The sequence below is a fragment of the Phocoena sinus genome, chromosome 15 (genome assembly GCF_008692025.1).
Source record: "Phocoena sinus isolate mPhoSin1 chromosome 15, mPhoSin1.pri, whole genome shotgun sequence".
Lineage (NCBI taxonomy): Eukaryota > Metazoa > Chordata > Mammalia > Artiodactyla > Phocoenidae > Phocoena > Phocoena sinus.
Window position 1 is genome coordinate 48,548,434 of NC_045777.1, and position 18,518 is coordinate 48,566,951.

Here is an 18,518-nt window from a genome sequence, read left to right on the forward strand (position 1 = left end):
AATGGACAAAGTGTCTCAGGCACTCGGTGATCTGAAATCCAGTGAAAGGTGAAGAAGAAGAAAAAAAAGCTCTGTTAATGGGGTCTTTTTTGTAAAATAAGGAATTTTGAATGAAGTGAAGTTTTTAAGCTTTTTATGAGATGGGACATACTTCCGTGATTTCACAGTTTTACTCTATTTTTACTTTCATTCAGCCAAGCTCTCTCTTTCTAGCAAGGCTCCAGTTTGTTGGCGGATAAAAATACATTCGCAGTCTCTCCCAGAAGCTGCGCCATCAGCCTCGTGGACGAGAAAGAAGCCTGGTCTCCTTGTGCCGCTATGGAAATGTCTTCCTCCTCCTCCCCTGGCTCACCCGGCGCAAAGTCTTTTTCCTTCTTTGTTTGTCGTTCTCAGAGAAAATCTGGAGTCCAGACAGGGAAGAATCCAGAGAGGGTGACCCCTTGAGGGCAGCTCCGGAGGCGGGGCGCGTCTGCACCCTGAGCAGTCTGGGCCGAGCTGCGCCCCGTCTCCGAGCGCGGGGAGAGTATTCCAGCCGAGCCAAGAAATCCGTTACCAGGCTGCTGTGTCCCCAAAGGCCATTCCAGGGCGGAAGAGGACGGGGAAAACCGCTGTGTTGATTCTCCCGCCCTGTGGGCTGGGCGCGCAACGGGTCAGGTTACAGACAGGTGAGTCGGGCGGATGGGCGAGCTGCTGGCGCCAGGGCACCCCTGGCCGGCCGCGTCCCCGCAGCCCCCGGAGCTGGCACACGTCTGATCACCCCGGGAAGGGGGTGGCCGCCACGGCCGTGGAGGCGGTGCTATGCGTCCCTGGGCACACCGAGCAGAGGCCGTAGGACCCGCAGCGCGCCCCCCAAATCCCGCAACGCGGGTACAGCTGCTCTTAGAAACTTGGCATCTTTCTTTTACCAGCTCCCCTTCCTTCTCTACCCTCTCCCCCATCCTCGGCCCTCCAGGTATAAAGGTAGATGAAAACAAACAAACAAGCAAAAAACCCCAAACCCAAAATAAATACCAAGCTCTCCAGCCACCTCCCCAGTAGGGGCAGTGAGGGGATATGTAGCCCATCTTCACTGGCTTCTTGGAAAGTATTTCTCAGCCTCAGAATTTGGGGAGCAAACGGTTAGGGGAGGCAATAATGGGAGTGGGCGAGGATAAGAAATTTGTTTCAAAGCTGTGTTTGCATAGCCAGCCCTTGGCTTTTTTTCCATCGTGTTTATTTGGGGTAAGGCGACTCTTGGGGTGGAACAAGCGGACTTGTTTTTCTCAGATTGTATGGCACAAAATAACGTTCTAAAGATGCATGAATTTTAACATTTAATTTTACTGTGTTTATTTGGGGGACTGTTGTCTATGAGGGGGAGCTGAAGCTCCCAAGTTCCCTCTTTACCAGATCAGAATCGTGGGGAGTCTCCCGCGGCCTCCCCCTTCCGCACACCGAGATTTCAACAAACCCGGGGAATGATCCACAAAGTCCAGAGGAACTGAGCCATTTTCTGGCTTGCTTGTCGGAGGCGAATCCACTGGGGCGGGGTGGGGGGGGGGGCGGGGGAGGGGGCGACTCCCGGGGGCTCCAGCTCTAGGGAGGACTCCCGGGGAGCGGACTTGGTGCTTTCCTCAAAGAGTTCGCCCTGCGGTGCCTGTGATGGGGAATGGGGCAGGGGTCTGAGAGAAAAACGTTCTTCCCTTTTTAAGAAGGGGAGGGGGGAAAGGCTGAGACGTTAAATTCTTTTGCAAACATTCGTGCCGAAGGAAGGGCTGGAACAGGCAGCCCCGGCCGCCGGAACCGGTCGGACAGGTAGCGAGCTTGTTGACACCGTTATGTTGCAGGGCGCATGCTCACTCCCAAGTTTCCTGGTGCCTTTTCTATTCCACCTTATGAAACTTTTTCCTCGGCGTGGTCTCACCCGCGATTTAAGGCATAGGTGTCGCCGAGCCGGGAGGCTGGGAGTCGCCGGGCGTGCGGGGGAGAGGCCGGGCCGCGCCGCGGCGGGGGGCGGAGGGAGAGGGCCGGCCGGGCGGGAAGGTGGGCTCTGGCCGCGGGGAACCGGGGACCGAGCCGCCGCCGCCCCTAGAGGGGAGCAGCCGGGACGAGGGGGCCGCAGTCCGGGGAGGGGGCCCCACGATGCCCAAAGTCTTCCTGGTGAAGAGGAGGAGCCCGGGGGTCTCGGTCCGCAGCTGGGATGAGCTCCCGGACGAGGAGAGGGCAGACACCTACATCCCAGGTGAGCGCCGCGCCGGGGCCGGGCCTGGGCGCCGGGTTCCTGGGGTGCGGGCAAGGGTGGCCGGGTCCCCTCTGCTCTACGGCCGAGGCTGGACTCTCCCCCTCCCCCATGTCCCTCCTTCAAGGGGAGGAGGAAGTCACTGAGGCGCGGGAGGATCGAGAGTGAGAGGCTGGGAACCTGGGACGCCCTGCGCCCCCTTCCCCCTAGTGGGCGCCTCTAATTGCCCGGCGGCGGGACCGTTGGCTGCAGCGCGGGCCGGGGTGGCCCGGGAAGGGGGCTAGGGGCCAGTAGGGGCAACCCTCAGTCCCACGTCCTCGTGGGGTTGCACAGGGATGGGTCAACCTCTCCGGGGCTGGGTGGGTCGAGGTCAGGCCCCCCGCCCCCATCCCAGGGAGAGGAAATTTGGCGCGCGGGTTCCCAGCCGCGCTGGGCCCTCTGTTTCTCGTGGGCGCTGTAACTGGGACTGAGGAGCGGCTCCCAGAACCCCGAGATCGCTCAGGAGGCCGAGTCCGGGTCTCTCTCGCCCACCCCCGCGGCGTTGCCCACTTGGCGAGGTGCCCAGGTCCGGGGCGGGGCGGCGGCGGCACCGCCCGCAGGTCAAACTGCCGCGGGCGCCCGGGCCTGACGCCGCGTGTCTGTGTGTCTGGGCGCGGCCCTCCCCTGCAGTGGGCCTGGGCCGTCTGCTCCACGACCCTCCCGAGGACTGCCGCAGCGACGGCGGCAGCAGCAGCGGCGGCGGCAGCAACAGCGCGGGGGAGCCCGGAGGCGCGGAGAGCAGCTCGTCCCCGCGCGCCCCCGAGCGCGAAACCCCCGAGCCTGGCGATGGCGAGGCCCCCGGTGGACACCTGGCGGCGAAGCAGCGCCCGGTCGCCAGATCGAAAATCAAGGTACGATGTCGACTCTGCCCCCGCCGCCACCTGCACCACGCCCTGGCGTCGGGCTCCCAGGGCCGGCGCCTCTCCCTGTCGCGCCCGCCCGCGCGCCCCGGCACCCGAGCACCCAGCGCGCCCGCAGCGCAGCTCCTGCACCTGCCCCTGGGTCGCGGCCAGGGCGCCTCCCCGCGTCCTCCCGCCTGCCAGGTAGCCGGCCGCCCTCGCTGCTGCATCCCGGAGACTGGCTTCCCGCGCGGGCACAGGCCGCCCGCGTGGCCGCCGGAGCTGCCTAAAGGCTCAGGCACAGCTTCCTCCCCCCAGCAGTCCATTCTGTGCGCAGGGCCTGAGGAACACCCTGCCCGTCGGAGTTCCTGGGGTGGGAAAGAAGGGACCCCAGGCCCCGGGCTCCCCTCCTCTGAGGTGCAGTTCCTACAGCTTTGTGAATTCTGAGTTTCGCCCCCTTCCTCGAGTTCTGGAGGCAGTGGTGGTAGCTTGGCACACAGTGGGTCTTTCACAATCACAACTATTCCCCGTGCCAATTATGAAGTGCCCGTTAGACACGAGGTCTGTGCCGGGCACTTTAAACTTGTGTTTGTCAAATCTTCTTGAATTATGTTCACGGATGAACGAATTCAACTGCAAATTGGCCGACTGCCCCGCCCCCAGTGGGTTGGAGTGTTTGTTTCCCTCTATTTTCGCGCTTCAGCCCCCACCCCCACCCAGCCTCCTGGAATTGTAGGCCACAGCTTATCCGGACGCCCATCTGCGCTTTCCTGTGTGGAACTGCCATGATTGCTTGCTCAAAGGTATCCGCTACCTCTAAGACTAAGCTGTCCCATTCCACTGACTCACGGGCGGCGGGAGCCTGGGAGTGGTGTTTTAGGAATCACGTAACCCCAGTTCCTAGCCAGGTGGGCCTTGGTGTGAGCCTTTTCGGGCTCCAGGCCCTTGGTGTAGGTGTTAATTCTTGGGCGCTCCAGGGTGGTCCCGAAGCCCCCTGCCCAGGCACCGGGATGGGGCGGAAGCCCTAGGGTTCGCTGTGGATTGCGAAAGCCTCCTCCGTTACTTTTCCTGGGAGAGGTCTTCCCTCCCCTGTGCATATTCCTGGCTCCAGGGGCTTGGCTCCTTGGTGGGCTGGCGTGCATTTGGTTATGAATTGAGGCTAGAGGCTTGAGCTTGGAATCCTTAAGAAAGACACCTTTAAAGGATGCTGGGACTGGGTGTAGGCATCCTGCTTAGTGTTAAGTGCGCTGACGAGGTTCAAAGTCAGCTGATGGGAGGCTTTTCTGGGCCAGATGGGGTTAACTGGGAGGGACAATTTGCCTGAGGCCTGTAGCTCTGCCCTCCAGGAAATGCTACCAAGTATCCACTTGCATATTTATCATCCGGCGGAAGGACACTTTGCAACATTGTGTTCAGGTGGTCTATAGATACTTCACCCCTCTGTCCCCCAACTGCCCAGATTGCCCTGGAGACAAGGTGGCACAGGAAAAATGTCCAGTCCCTTAACCACCATTTTAGGAGATCTCTGCCACCCCAGGCAAACAGCTGCACTGGGGCCCTGGATTAAGGGAATGAATAAACCAATCTTATTCCCAGGATCCTTGTTTTGGTGCTGACGCCAGGGGTGGGGGGGAGGGCATAGAGTTTGCTCCTCAACCCTTAACAAGGTTTCCAGAGGAGTTTTTGTTTGTTTACTGAGGTCGAAGTTCAGGTTCCCTCTCCCTCTCAGCTTCCACAAGAACTCCTGGGGTTAAGATGCTCCAAGCCTACAGAATTATCAGCTGTGGTATTGGCCATTTTCAAATGACTGGTCCAATTGCCCGTGAATTAGCACGTTGTGTAACTGTAGCGTTCTATGCCAAGTATGCTGAACTGTCTAAGAATTAGTTTCCTGACCATAAGAGGGGGAAGCCACTCAGGCATGATGCATGTTTTTCAGTGACTTGAAGACATTTACTGGACAGTTGGTTCTTAGGACCAGAGAAGGGCAGAGAGAAGCTACATCCCATCCAACAGTATGTAGTGCCTGCTGTGCACAAGGCAGCCAGGAGATAAAGATGCTGCCACCCTGGTGTTCCAGAATCTTCTGACAGTAACCGTTAGGGCTCTAGGCTCTGGTTTAGTCCCTCTGGGCCTCAGTTTCCTCGCCTGTAAAAATGGGGATAGTAAGGAAACAAGTAATGAAACCTCACAGAGTTGTGAGGATAAATGAGCCAAGCGTGAAACATGGTAGGTGTCCAATAACTCTAGCTAGAATTATTTGGGTTGGTGGAGAGACACAAATACTAAATTAATTATTAACCCTATTACAGGAAAGTGAATGCTCAACTAGAAGCACAAGCAAAGATGCAGTACATTCTGAGCAGAGGAAGGTTTCTTGGTGTGGATTTGAGGGCTGTGAGAGAAGGGGGAGAGGCACGCTTTAGGGTAGTATGGGCTGAGCCCAAAGCTTGAGTAAGGACAGGACTCAGAGCTGGAGGGAGGATGGGAAATGGGCCTGGGGTCAGGGAGAGTCAAGGTGAGGAACTGGACATGTAGCCAGGACAGGCTGTGATGGTAAAGGGGCCAAGCCGAGAAGTGTGGGTGCTCCCGTGGGGGCCGAGGAGGGGCTCTGGAAGGTTTTTGAGAAGGAAAACCTCATTTGGGTCCATCTCACCAGCTGTGGTTGGGGATACATTATCTGTTCTGAGCCTCAGTTCTCTGATCTGCAAAATAGAGAAATAAGCGAATCGGCCTCTCCAAAGCATTGGGCAGATTACATGAAACAATGGAGGCAACACGCTGAGCAATTTCGTGTGTGTGTGTAAACTGCCCAGTGGGGAGTTAGCCGACAGTGATTGATAGCAAGTTTTGTTAATGTCCAATACTTTGTTGCCTACAGCAGGGACAAGGGATTTACCAACTGGATTGGCTGGATTTAAGTATTTTTTAAAAACCCACCCATTTGATATTTGGAAGGTAACATAAGCCCCATCCCTAATTCCCTGCCTGTTGACTTCAGTCTCCCAAGACAGAACTGGATGTCCCAATTCCCCCCACCAGTCTTGTAACTCACTGACTATCTCCTTGGCTGACCAGACTTTTCTTCTTGACTCTAGACCCACCAAAGGCAGGGAGCATTCCTGCTGAGCTTGTATTTTCAGCATCCGGTGCAGTAATGCCTGACTCATAGGAGGACATAAGTCAACATAGAAGAGGAATACAGGCAGGGAAGGAGTCAATAGCATCGGGGGAAATAGGAAGCAAGACAAAAGGGGAAAATGCTTGGAATGGATGCTTGAAAAAGCTTAAATTAATTTAAAGGGGGAAAAAGGAATAGGAGAACAATGCAAGTGTTAACTGCAGCCAGCTTTTAACTGGAATATAGGTGAAGTCGGTTTTTGTGGTTGGAAGGGTCTGAATGGATTTGTTGCAGAAACAGAATCCACTGTAGCTCACTTAAGCAGACAGTGGTTAATTATGGGGTACTAAATGGGCTAAAGAGAGACCAGGCTGAGCTCCCAGGAGTGACTCCCAGAGCCACACTACAGAACTGGGCTACCTAGGGAACTGCAGCCGCGGCCTCTGGCTGCTGTCGTGCATCACGATGCTTCTGCTAATGCAGGGTGTGAAACAATTGCCACATACCTGCCTCGGCTCAATTAACTCAGGCCCGAAGTCAAATCTCCTGATGGTGCATGTAACTGGTGGTACCCAAGTCCCATCTAAAGACCACAGATGCAAGGGATTCTGGGAAATGTAGTGTCTAGCTTTTGTAGCCTCTGCTGTACAGGAAGGCCCACCAGAGGAGCAGGAATAGAGGCTGAGCGTGTCCACCCACAGGATCTACTTCAGGGACCCTCATGTGGTCCAATCTCCTCATTTTTGTGGGGAGAAAGGTAAAGCCAGAGAGGTTTTGTTGAGTTCGTCACAGGTACTAGTGGCAAAGCCCAACCCAAGGCTCCTTATTCTTTAGCGTTGTTGTACTGCATCGTGGAAGCCACCTTTGACGCCTTAGCCGTTAGCACTGACAGCCTGCCATGAAGGAATTTAAGCAGTTTCTCACCGTGACATGAGACAAAACCACAGGGCTCACCCCTGCCTCTCCCACACGTCATGCCCAGACCCATGGGCCTGTCCCGGGGAAGCGCAGGCACACGTTTTGCAGACAACAAGCCCCATCAGAATCTCGGTGTGGGCACCTACAAGCCCTGTGGCCACAGGCGGGTTTCAGGTATTTGAATCTGTTTCTTCTGGATGATTAGGATATGTTCCCTTCAGCATCTCTGCATTTGGGAAGGTTCTGCATTCTGCCATGTAGTGGAGTTGTGAAGCTTAAGGAAGTAGTACATAGGAGCAGGAGGGGAATTTTTATCCTAAAGGAGCTGGGGAAATACGCTTAGCATGTTTTGAGCGCTCAGGCATAAGCACATGTGTCACTGGAAATCTGGTCTGCGCGGCCACCGGAAGGTAGCCTGCACTCACGTTAGCCTCCCACAGGAAATAGGACCATTAATTTAAGGAACTTGTCTGGTGGAAGCATCCACAGAAAATAAAGGATTTTTTTTTCTTTCTTTAGAAGTTGACAGGTAAGTGACCTTAGCCAGCTTTTGAAGTTGGTCAGAGGGCCAGCCCAGGTCCCTACCTCCCTAGATGCTCCTGAAGTCTTCAGCAGCTCTGATACAATGATGGGTTTGTTTCTGCTGCACAGGCCTGTTTTTAGAAGAACTAGAGGGGAACTTTGTGTGTTTTTTAAAATGAAAGCCGAGATCCTGCAGAAAACAGGACAGCAAATAAGAAAGCGCCAAGCTTCAGGTTTGGGGAACTGCTATCTCTCTTCATCTTTCTTGCCCTGAATTAATCTCCAGTTAGTTAATTAATCTCCAGACTGATGTCACCTCCCATCCTCGTGGTAGCTTCCTCACTTCAGTAATAAGCCTTTTGGAGAGTTAATTTTGGGTTAAGGATGAGACTATTAAGCTTTTTCTGAGTATAACAGTGTCTGGAGCGGTATACTGTAATTGAACACATTAATACTTTCCATATCAAAACACGAATATTGACACCAAATGGGTAGCTTCCACTTTTGTTGCCAAGGGAGATAGGAGTGAATGTTGGTTTTCAGAGCTATTTGGATTTCAGAGTCGCAGTTGAAGGACTAGGGGCTAGTGACTCACACTGAAGGTTGGTTCCCTTTTTCTTCCATCAGTGAGAGAAAAACTCAAAAGACAAATGGAGAAACAATGGGTTTTGACCAATTACCTTTTATTTAGGATCACAGGACTCTGGAGCTTGTCGAACTCTAAGAGTTAGCATTTACTGCAGCAACCAGTCTTTTCTTTTTTGGCTGTACCTCACGGCTTGCAAGAATCTTAGTTCCCTGACCAGGGATCGGACCCCTGCCCCCTGCAGTGGCAGCGTGGAGTCCTAACCACTGGACTGCCAGGCAAGTCCCTAGCACCCAGTCTTTTTATAGTAGGTTTTCTTATTTAATTCCTTAACAGTCCCAAGAGGCAAGTATCATTGTCCACATTTTATGGGTGATGAAATTATGGCTTAGAGAGGTTGAGTAATAACTTGCCTACTCCCCAGACTGTAGGTGGTAGAGCAGGATTTGAACTTAGGAAAAGAGCTCATCTAATCCCATTTTATTATTTTTACATGTGGGAAAGTATGGCCCAGGGATATTAAATGACATCACACAGCCATCCAGGTCTAGGTTTTTATTTGATCCTCAGCATTTCTTGTCTCTCCACCCCACTCATTTTGTGACCAGGTGACAAAGATGTAACTAGTTTTGGTCTACCCCTTGCAGAGTAACAAGGTAGTTGGTTAACCCTATTTTGGACTTCTAGGAAGTAGAGTGGTAGGTGTAAGCCTGTGTAAACATAATAAAGATGGCCCAGTGAGCAGACAGGTGACCCGAGGAGAGATTGCCGGTCCTCCAGCACATGGGGCATCATTTCAGGAATCGGGGGTGTCTTCTGTATCATGCTGCCCATCCTGGGAGAGAACACGCAGAGATGTGGCATCTCTGGTGTTCTAGAGAGAATGTGATACATCTCTCACCGTTCCAGTGTTCTGTTGCTGCTTCACAAACAACCCCAAATTTAGCAGCTTATAACACTTTATTATGACGTCTTCTAGTTCTGCGGATTGGCTGGGCTCAGCTGGGTGGGTCTTGCCTGGGGTTTCTCTTGTGGATGCGGTCAGATGACAGTGGGGTTGGAGTCTCCTGGGGGCTTGAACATCCAGGAGGGCTCACTCATGTGACTGGCAGTTGGTACTCTTGTCCTTTTCTAGCTACTTTATTATATGGTTATACCATCTTTTTTTTAACAAGTCCCTATTGATGGGCATATAGGTAGTTTCCAGCTTTTTGCTATCACAGACCAAATTTCAAGGCACATGTGAAGTACACTCTGTGGATAAATTTCATGTTTAGGAATTTATCCTCCAAATATGTTTCTGAGGAATTTCTCCTTTTTTTAATTTTTAATTTTTATTTTTTAAATTTTTATTTATTTATTTTTTCCTCCTTTAAAAAAAAATTGATGTGTAGTTGATTTACAATGTTGTGTTAGTTTCAGGTGTACAGCAAAGTGATTCAGTTATACATATGTCTATATACATATATGCATATGTGTGTATATATATTTTCAGATTCTTTTCCATTATAGGTTACTACAAGATATTGAATATAATTCCCTGTGCTATACAGTAAATCTTGGTTGTTTGTTTTATATATAGTGGTATCTGTTAATCCCATACTCCTAATTTATCCCTCCCCCCATTCTTTCCCCTTTGGTAGCCATGTTTGTTCTCTTTGTCTTTGAGTCTGTTTCTGTTTTGTAAATAAGTTCATTTGTATTATTTTTTAGATTCCACATATAAGTGATATATAGTATTTGTCTTTCCCTGTCTGACTTACTTCAGTTAGTATGATCATTTCTGAGTCCATCCATGTTGCTGCAAATGGCATGATTTCATTCTTTTTTATGGCTGAATAATAAGGACTCTCACCTTTCTAACGAAGGAAGTTTTCCTTCCTCTGAAAAGTGAATAAGTCTGGCAGAAGCTGGCTTCGTCAGCTATGATCTTTTTGCTGTTGAATTAACCCTCCATCTTCTTTTGAAAAGGCCCTCTTCAGACGTTCTGGATATAATTCATAAACGTCTGGAGTCTGGATTGGTCAGAAATACATTTATAGTTGGCGACCAACCCTTCATGGGCTGGAGGGTGCACCTTATGGCAATTCTCTACATGAGCATTTTGTGTTGACTCAGTTTTCCATGTTGTGAAAAGTGGAGAAATGGGAACACTGCGTTTGCTGAGGCAATTGGAGATCTTTTATTTTTGCTCTGAGAAAACCAGAGGGAAGTTCCCCAGAGAATGGGGTGCCCTCCCTCTCCAGTCCCCTCGCCTCATTCCCTCTTTCTCCCCTGTGTTAAAAAGCTTTCTGTATTTCTCTCAGTCAGATGATCCACTGACCCTGAACTCCCTTAAATGGTCACTGATCTCCATCCCCTCTGCCCTCAAAATTTTTATTCTTTTCAAACCAAATAATGCCAGTGATTTGAGATTTCCATCCTGGACTGTAATAGGAGGTATTCATGTTACATGCTGAGCATTTTAAAAATAGGAGTTTACCAAAAGGATTAAAGTAAACAAGGGTTCAGGTTGGTACCACAGTTGGCGAGTCCTCGGGCACATGGTGCAAGACTTTCAGAAGACAGTTCTGGCTTTCTTCACGTTTTTCATCAGAATTACCAGGTTCATGTGCCTCTGTTCTATTTCATTAGCCGCACTACCTCTCAAGTGACCTTTATCCTGTGTAGACTTGGCCTTCAGAAGCTCACGGCAGTTTGTTTGCCAAGACCTGGGCCATATTTAGTCTCTTCACATCCCTTCAAGGGAGGCAGTGACTAGAATGGGGACTGCGGATTAGCAGGAGACCATGACCTGTCCTGTGATAGGAGAGCCTTGGGCACAGCTGGGTCTCCCTCAGGCCCTGCGAGGCCCCACCCCTTTGGGGGGCAGAGGTGGGGTATGAGGCAGGAGGGTCATCAGACTCAAGCCCTGCGGTTGTCCTCCTGTATCTTCCAGTGTGCCCACCCTCCCCCCGCCCTCTGACAGTCGTTGGGGGCCCTGCCCTTCTCTCCTCCCTCAGCTCTGTTCGTCAGCTACTCTCCAGGGCTCAGGCTGGCCAGGCTGGACTACACACAGTCCCCCTTTTCCCAGCGCCCTCTCTGGGATAGTCCTTGCCCTTCCCCCATCTTCTTCATCGTGGCCTGGCTGAGATGTTCACCTCTCTGGGTACACTTTCCCGTGCGCCCACTGTCTGGGCTAGGCTCCCCTCCCAGCCATCCCTTGCACCTGGGGCTTCCCAGATGGCAGTGGCCTGTTGCCCGGTCTGCTGTCCGACTAGACTGGCAGCTTCTTGGGGACAAGCCATCCTGGTGCTCTGAGCACAGGCCCTGTCTCGGATCAGGCACACATCAGTGTCGGCTGAGACTAAGATGGAGCAGTGAGAATGAACTGGTGGAGGGGGCTGACTGGAAAGCCCTGTTCTGGGGTCTTTGCCTCCTGCCACCTGTGAGCCATTGCCCACCAACACTTTCTGACCGTGCAGGGCCCTCATCTGCGCTTGGGGCATGGGCGGGGGGGCAGGAGCCTGCGCGAATGCTTGCTGGCTTCCACAAGGCGTTTAGTTGAGGAAACGTTCGTGCCTGATGGAAGCCTCTGGAATGAGTTGGAATAACGTCCTGAACCGTGTGAGGGCCAGCCCCTCACATCTCAGGTGTGGTCCATGGACTGCACGGTGGCATCTCTTGGGAGCTGTCTAGCAATGCAGCATCCAGACTCCACAAGCCCTCCTGAATCAGAATCTGCACTTTTTAAAAAAAAATTTATTTATTTTCGAATTTTATTTTATTTTTATACAGCAGGTCCTTATTAGTCATCCATTTTATACACATCAGTGTATACATGTCAATCCCAATCGCCCAATTCATCACACCCCCACCCCCACCCCCGCCGCTTTCCCCCCTTGGTGTCCATATGTTTGTTCTCTACATCTGTGTCTCTATTTCTGCCCTGCAAACCGGTTCATCTGTACCATTTTTCTAGGTTCCACATATATGCGTTAATATACGATATTTGTTTTTCTTTCTGACTTACTTCACTCTGTATGACAGTCTCTAGATCCATCCATGTCTCTACAAATGACCCAATTTCGTTCCTTTTTATGGCTGAGTAATATTCCATTGTATATATGTACCACATCTTCTTTATCCATTTGTCTGTCGATGGGCATTTCGGTTGCTTCCATGACCTGGCTATTGTAAACAGTGCTGCAATGAACATTGGGGTGCATGTGTCTTTTTGAACTATGGTTTTCTCTGGGTATATGCCCAGTAGTGGTATTGCTGGGTGGTATGGTAGTTCTATTTTTAGTTTTTCAAGGAACCTCCATACTTTTCTCCATAGTGGTTGTATCAATTTACATTCCCACCAACAGTGCAAGAGAGAACCTGCATTTTAACAAGACCCCCAGAGGATTCGTGTGTGCACTGAGGTTTGAGAGGCACTGGTCTTAGGGGTACACAGACCAGTTTGGGCAGGGGCTGCAGTGGCTGTAGAAGCTCATCAGGGAGGGAACAGGTGAGCTGAGGCTTGGCAGAAGGCCGTACCCCAGTGGATGAAAGGAGGGTGTTTGAGACAAGGAATGTGTTAAGCCAGGAAAAGACCAACTCTTCTTGCTAATAATGTTTGTCTGAAAATTAAGTTTTTTAGGTCCTTTGATGAATAGAATTTTGGCAGAACGGTTGGATCCATCTTCTAAAGGATCTGTTAACTAGGAAACCTTTAATGAATATATCAGATCTCATGTTTTTCTTCACACAGTTAGAGATTCTGTTTTCTTCCTTTGAGGCAGCAAACACGGTTGAGCGAATGAACCAGGCAGTCCAGAACCTGGGATTTGGTTATAGTTTTTCTGATAACAAAACTGTGGGATCCTGACCAAGTCACTTCCCAAGATGACCGTCTTATTTGTTCATGATTCTGGGTCAGGAACTGGGGCACGGCTGGGCTAGGCAGTTTTCCTCTGGGCCGGGTTTGTTCACTCAGCCGGTGGCAGCCCTGGCTGGGCTGGACGGTCCAGTGAGTCTTTATTCATACCTGGCACCTCATTGCTCCTCTGCATGGCTGCTTGGGCTTCCCCACAGTATGGTGGGGTCAGGCTTCCTCATGGCTGCTGGCTTCCAAGAGGGAGGATGCAGAAAAGCTGCACCGTTTCTTAAGATCTGGAACTGACACAGGCCCTGCCCAGATCCAGGGGGAGAGGAGACAGTCTCTTGGTGGATGCTGGCCGGGAGGAAGGAATTGACTGTGGCTGTCTTTGCGGGCTTTGTGATGTTATCAGACCTAGACTCCTCTTTCCTTTCTGCTCTTCCATCCTCAGCACTGGCTTCCGTCTTGGGTCCAAGGTGGCTGTTGCTCTCCCGAGCAGGAAGGAGTAAATCAGGGGAGAGGGCACCATCCTTCCCCTTAGAGAGTGTATCTCACCAGCCAGGTGGTCCCACCCGCAGGACTTGCTGTGAGGCTGGGAAACGTAGGCGCGTAGCTGGGGGCGGGGTGCCCAGCTGGTAATCAGAGGTCTGTCCCGAGGACCAAGGGGAGCATGGGTGTGGGGGGGTGCAGGAGCCCGAGTCAGGTCCAGCCTAGACGCACCAGGCGGTGGGCGCGCCGCCCCACACGGGCCCTCACCCCTCTCTCTGTCCCAGTTCACCACAGGCACCTGCGGCGGCGACGCGGCGATTCACACCTGCGACCTGTGCGGCAAGGCCTTCCGCCTGCAGCGCATGCTCAACCGGCACCTCAAGTGCCACAGCCAGGTGAAGAGGCACCTGTGCAGTTTCTGCGGCAAGGGCTTCAACGACACCTTCGACCTCAAGAGGCACGTGCGCACGCACACAGGTGAGGGAGGGACGCGGCCAAGAGCCCCTGGACTTTCCCCGCAAGGAACCCAGTCGGGAGCCTGGGGCAGAGTTACGTTTCCGGAAGAATCGCGGGGCGGGGTGTTTGGGGTGGGCCGCCCGGCTCTGCCACCTGCCATTGGTGTCCCCTGGGGCCCGCGCGCCGCTCTCAGCCTGTTCTCGCCTCGGTGAGATGGGCGGCGCATCACTGGCCCGAAGTGTCCTGGAAGCTGTGATGCCCACTCGGTGCAGCCCTCGGGCCGGGCTGAGGGATGGAATGTGGTCCCCCTGGTCCCTCTGCTGGTATTTTGTGCTCCTTTCTCGGGAAGTGAGTCTGTCTCAAAATAGCATCACGTGGCTTCCTCCTGAGAGCTCAGAAAGAGAACACGCAGCTGACTTAGCGCTGCCCGAGCCTCCTGCGGGGGCGGGTGGGCAAGTGTCACCCCCACCCTGAGCTTTACTCAGCGCGGGTCTGGGTCCTCACCAGCTCCCTTCCACAGACAGCCCTGGGGTGCCGGTTGGCCGCCCTCCCGCCCCCTCTGGCTGTTCGTAGCCTTGGTAGTTTTGTCTAGGAAACACCTGGCCTCTAGGCTGCTCCTTGAGGGCCACACCTGTGCCAGAGCGATCCCTGGAGGAGAATTCTAAGATGCCATTTCCTTGATAAAAAAACCTTCTCCAGGGCTTCCCTGGTGGCGCAGTGGTTAAGAGTGCCTGCAGATGCAGGGGACACGGGTTCGTGCCCCGGTCCGGGAAGATCCCACATGCCGCGGAGCGGCTGGGCCCGTGAGCCATGGCCGCTGAGCCTGCGCGTTCCCGCAACGGGAGAGGCCACAACAGTGAGAGGCCCGCATACCGCAAAAACAAAACAAAACAAAACAAAAAAAAACCTTCTTCAGCTCTGGGTGGGACAGAATCCAAACTTCCCATCTTGATGGGCTCCATGTAAAGCCCCTCACAGTCTGGGTCCCATCTTCAAATCCCCATCCTGTCCCAGCCCCTCCCACCCCATCCCACGCCATCTTTTCATCCCACCCATTTCATCTCATCTAAATCCATCCCATCCTAAACATTCAGTCTTGCCCTGGTGCCACGCACTCTCCCTACAACCTCATAGAATTTACTAATTATAGTCCCGCTGATCCCATCAAGCTCTTTCCGGGTTTAGGGTTTCCCTCAGCATTTTGGGGGTGGGGTGGGAAAATGACCACTCCTCTCTCCCAGGGGGCCTCTCGGGTCCCCAGCCGCCACACAGGGCCGTTCTCAGATCCTCTGTATTCAGATTTCCTTTAAGCCCTTATCACACTTTTTTCTTCTTAGAGTACTGGCCATGAGCTTCCTCCCTGGCCTCAGAAGGGTGTCCTCCACCCTAGAGAGTGGACTGGCATACTAAAAGGTTTTTCTTTTTCCTTTAAAAAAATCTTTTCTTAAGTGAAATTTTCATTTAAATGTAACATACATCCAGCAAAGCACACAAATCATAAGTGCATAGTTTGAGAATGTAGGACTTTTTACAAAGCGAACACAAGCATATAACTGGCTGGACTATTTCCAGCCCCCATAAGACACTGGCCTCTCCCTCCTGCCCCCTCTGGTCACTGTCACCTTCCCTCCAAGAGGCACCAGTAGCCTGACTTCAGTAAAAGTTTGACCTCTGTGTGGCCAGGCTGACACGTGGGTTGGGTCAGGGAGAGTGCTTAGGGAGACTGATGGTCCTGTGTGATTAGGGAGGGTCCTATAGAGGGTGAAGGGTCCTGTAGGTGGTGGAGGGTCCTGTGGGTAGTAGAGGGTCCTGTGAAGGGTGGGGGTCCTATGGGTGATGGGGGGACCCCTGGTTATCAATGGACCCATTACGTGACTGCAAAGCTGGGCTTATAGGCAACTGACCCAAGGAGCTGGAGGAAATTGGGGACCACTCATGCCGTCATTTGTCGTTGGTTGTCCTGGAGAGTTTCTCAGCTTTTCCTCTCTATCTGAGGGTGTCCTTGAGGGCATGGCCTATTTCTTCTGCAACTCCTCACCTGGTGGGCTCTGTGGTCACTCCCCCACAGAGTGAAGGGGGCTTGGGGAGCATTGTGGGCTGTTGGTACCTTCAGTTGGAGTAAATATGGAGCTTCCTCATCTGTGACTGAGTTAATTCTCCATTAGTAGAAATATTAGGGACTGACTGCTCTCAGGGAAGAGTTTGTAAGAGTTTGCACTGTTGGTCACACAGTGGTTAAGCACTCTGGATCTGAGCTAGCTGATTCTGCAACCTTGTCGAAATTACTTATCTTTTTGCCTTAGTGTGTCCATCTCTAAAATGGGCATGGATTTATTACCTATCACCTAAGTGATGGCTGCGAGGTTTCAGGGCAATGATGGCATATAAAGTGCTTCACAAATTGTAAGCACTTAGTAATTATGAGCTATTAGTGGTGGTAAATGTTGAAATAGTTGGCAGAGTTTTCCTGGGGCCCTGCGGTGTGGCAGGCTTGAAGACTCACCTCTGTGCTTGTGGAGAGCTCAGCCAACATAGGGAGAAAGAACCCAAACCCCTGATTGTGACCCAAGGAAACCAGCAGGTGTGCCAGACAGAAGAAAAAGTGGCGAATGCTGGTGGGGAGGCCCGGAAGTTGCATTGTTGCTGTTAGGGGCACCAGGGAGGCTTCTCAGTGGAGGTGTCCTTTTGGCTGAGCCTTGAAGAGTGAGCAGGATTTTCACAGTTGGACGGGGAGGGAAGGGCATTGCAGATGGGGAATGTCTTAGTTTGGGTTCCCCCAGAAACAGACCCTGACACGAGGATTTGGGTGAAGCTGTTTATTTGGGAGATGGTCCCGGGGGCACAGTGAGGGGATGAGGAGAGGAGACAGAGGGAAGGAGACTCAGTGAGAGCTAGTTACTTACTGAGTGGGTTACCACTGGGAGCAACTGGGGCTCAAGCCCCCTGGGGGTCCTCTGAATGCACACAATGCACCCCAGAATTGCTCCAGGGGCAGGAAGTGGGGTACGGGAGAGCCTGTGGAGGCTTGCACAGCTTCCTCAGGTGGTAGCGAGCTCAGAATGGTGGCTTTTCTGCAGGCCAGGCCCTCGGCTTTATCCTGTCGTGTCCAACAGCCCCGAGGAGCCCCGAGCCCTTGTTACCCGCAGTTCACAGGTGAGGAGCTGGAGACGGCTGGTCTTCCTGAGTCCAGGTCCCCCGCTTTCCACAGGCCCCTTCTCTGTCTCCGCCCCTCAGTACTGTGCTCACTCAGCGTCCTTCCCGAGGCTGGGCCTTACCAGCCGCCCCGGTTCAGTTTCTAGAAGCCAGCTTGCTCTGCAAGAGGCGAGATAGAGAGGAACTCGGGCCGGGCACAAACCTCACCCTCCAGCCTGGGCGTTATAGTGGGTTGCTGAGGAGTCTGAGCATGTGTTCAGTGGTGCCAGCACGTCCTCTGGCCACAGAGTGAGCAGAAAGGGGGTGGCCTGCACCCCGCCCCACCCCCACCCCCAGGGCCCTGGGCTCCTTCATCTCCTACTCCTCAAAGATGAAACTTCCAGTGACTCTTAAAGGAGGGGCTGAAAATCACCAGGTTGCTGAATAAAAATGCCTTCCACCTGATGCTTCCCCAGAGGGCATCATGCACTTTATCCCATGAGGGGCGAGGCTGGCACTCAGGAGTCATTTAGGACTGGAACCCTGCAGCCTCTCTGCGCACGGGGAGCTCTGGGTCCGCGGAAGGTGGCTGGTCCGATTGAGATGTGTGGTTACGTGTAAAACAGACCCTAGATTTCAAAGGCTTAATGCAAAATAAGGACGTAATATATATCAATTTTTTTTTTTTTTTTTTGCGGTACGCGGGCCTCTCACTGCTGTGGCCTCTCCCGTTGCGGAGCACAGGCTCCGGACGCACAGACTCAGCGGCCGTGGCCCACGGGCCCAGCCGCTCCGCGGCATGCGGGATCCTCCCGGACCGGGGCACGAACCCGTGTCCCCCGCATCGGCAGGCGGACTCTCAACCGCTGCGCCACCAGGGAAGCCCCTATATCAATTTTTAATGTTGATTTCATGTTGAAGTGGTAATGTTTTGAATATATTGGGCTAAACAAAAGGTATCCTTAAAATAATTTCACCTGTTTCTACTTATTTTAATGAGGCTACTGGACATTTTAAAATTACAAAATGGCTTGCATTTTAATCTCTGTTGGATAGCTCTAAGGTCATTGAATCTACAGTTAATGATTTAAAAATTTTTTTATTATAATTTTGACTCTTAAAGTGACCAACAAATAGCATTATGGAAATGTCTTGAACCTATTTTCCCTTTGGTTCATTTTATTTATTTAATTGGCCGTGCCTCCAGGCACGTGGGATCTTAGTTCCCCGACCAAGGATCGAACCCGTGCCCCCTGCAGTGGAAGCGTGGAGCCCTAACAATTGAACAGTCAGGGAATTCCCTGTTTCGTTTTTGTCTTGTTTTGTTTTTTTTGGAGTATAATTGCTTTACA

The 18,518-nt window shown here is 52.4% G+C and overlaps 1 protein-coding gene across 2 annotated transcripts in view; it reads left to right on the plus strand.

The window, feature by feature from the left end:
• The first annotated feature begins 598 nt into the window (after positions 1–598).
• The window catches only part of OVOL2 (ovo like zinc finger 2), a 28,256-nt gene continuing 10,336 nt past the window's right edge, over positions 599–18,518 (plus strand). Inside the window, exons 1-3 of one of the 2 annotated variants that reach the window (XM_032605984.1) lie at positions 1,762–2,221; positions 2,888–3,108; positions 13,863–14,055. In XM_032605984.1, the coding sequence (XP_032461875.1) occupies positions 2,122–2,221; positions 2,888–3,108; positions 13,863–14,055 (514 nt within the window). In that variant the 5' untranslated portion in view covers positions 1,762–2,121. Of the gene's footprint in view, positions 666–1,761; positions 2,222–2,887; positions 3,109–13,862; positions 14,056–18,518 lie in introns of those variants that run through there. The other variant, XM_032605985.1, reaches the window with a different exon arrangement.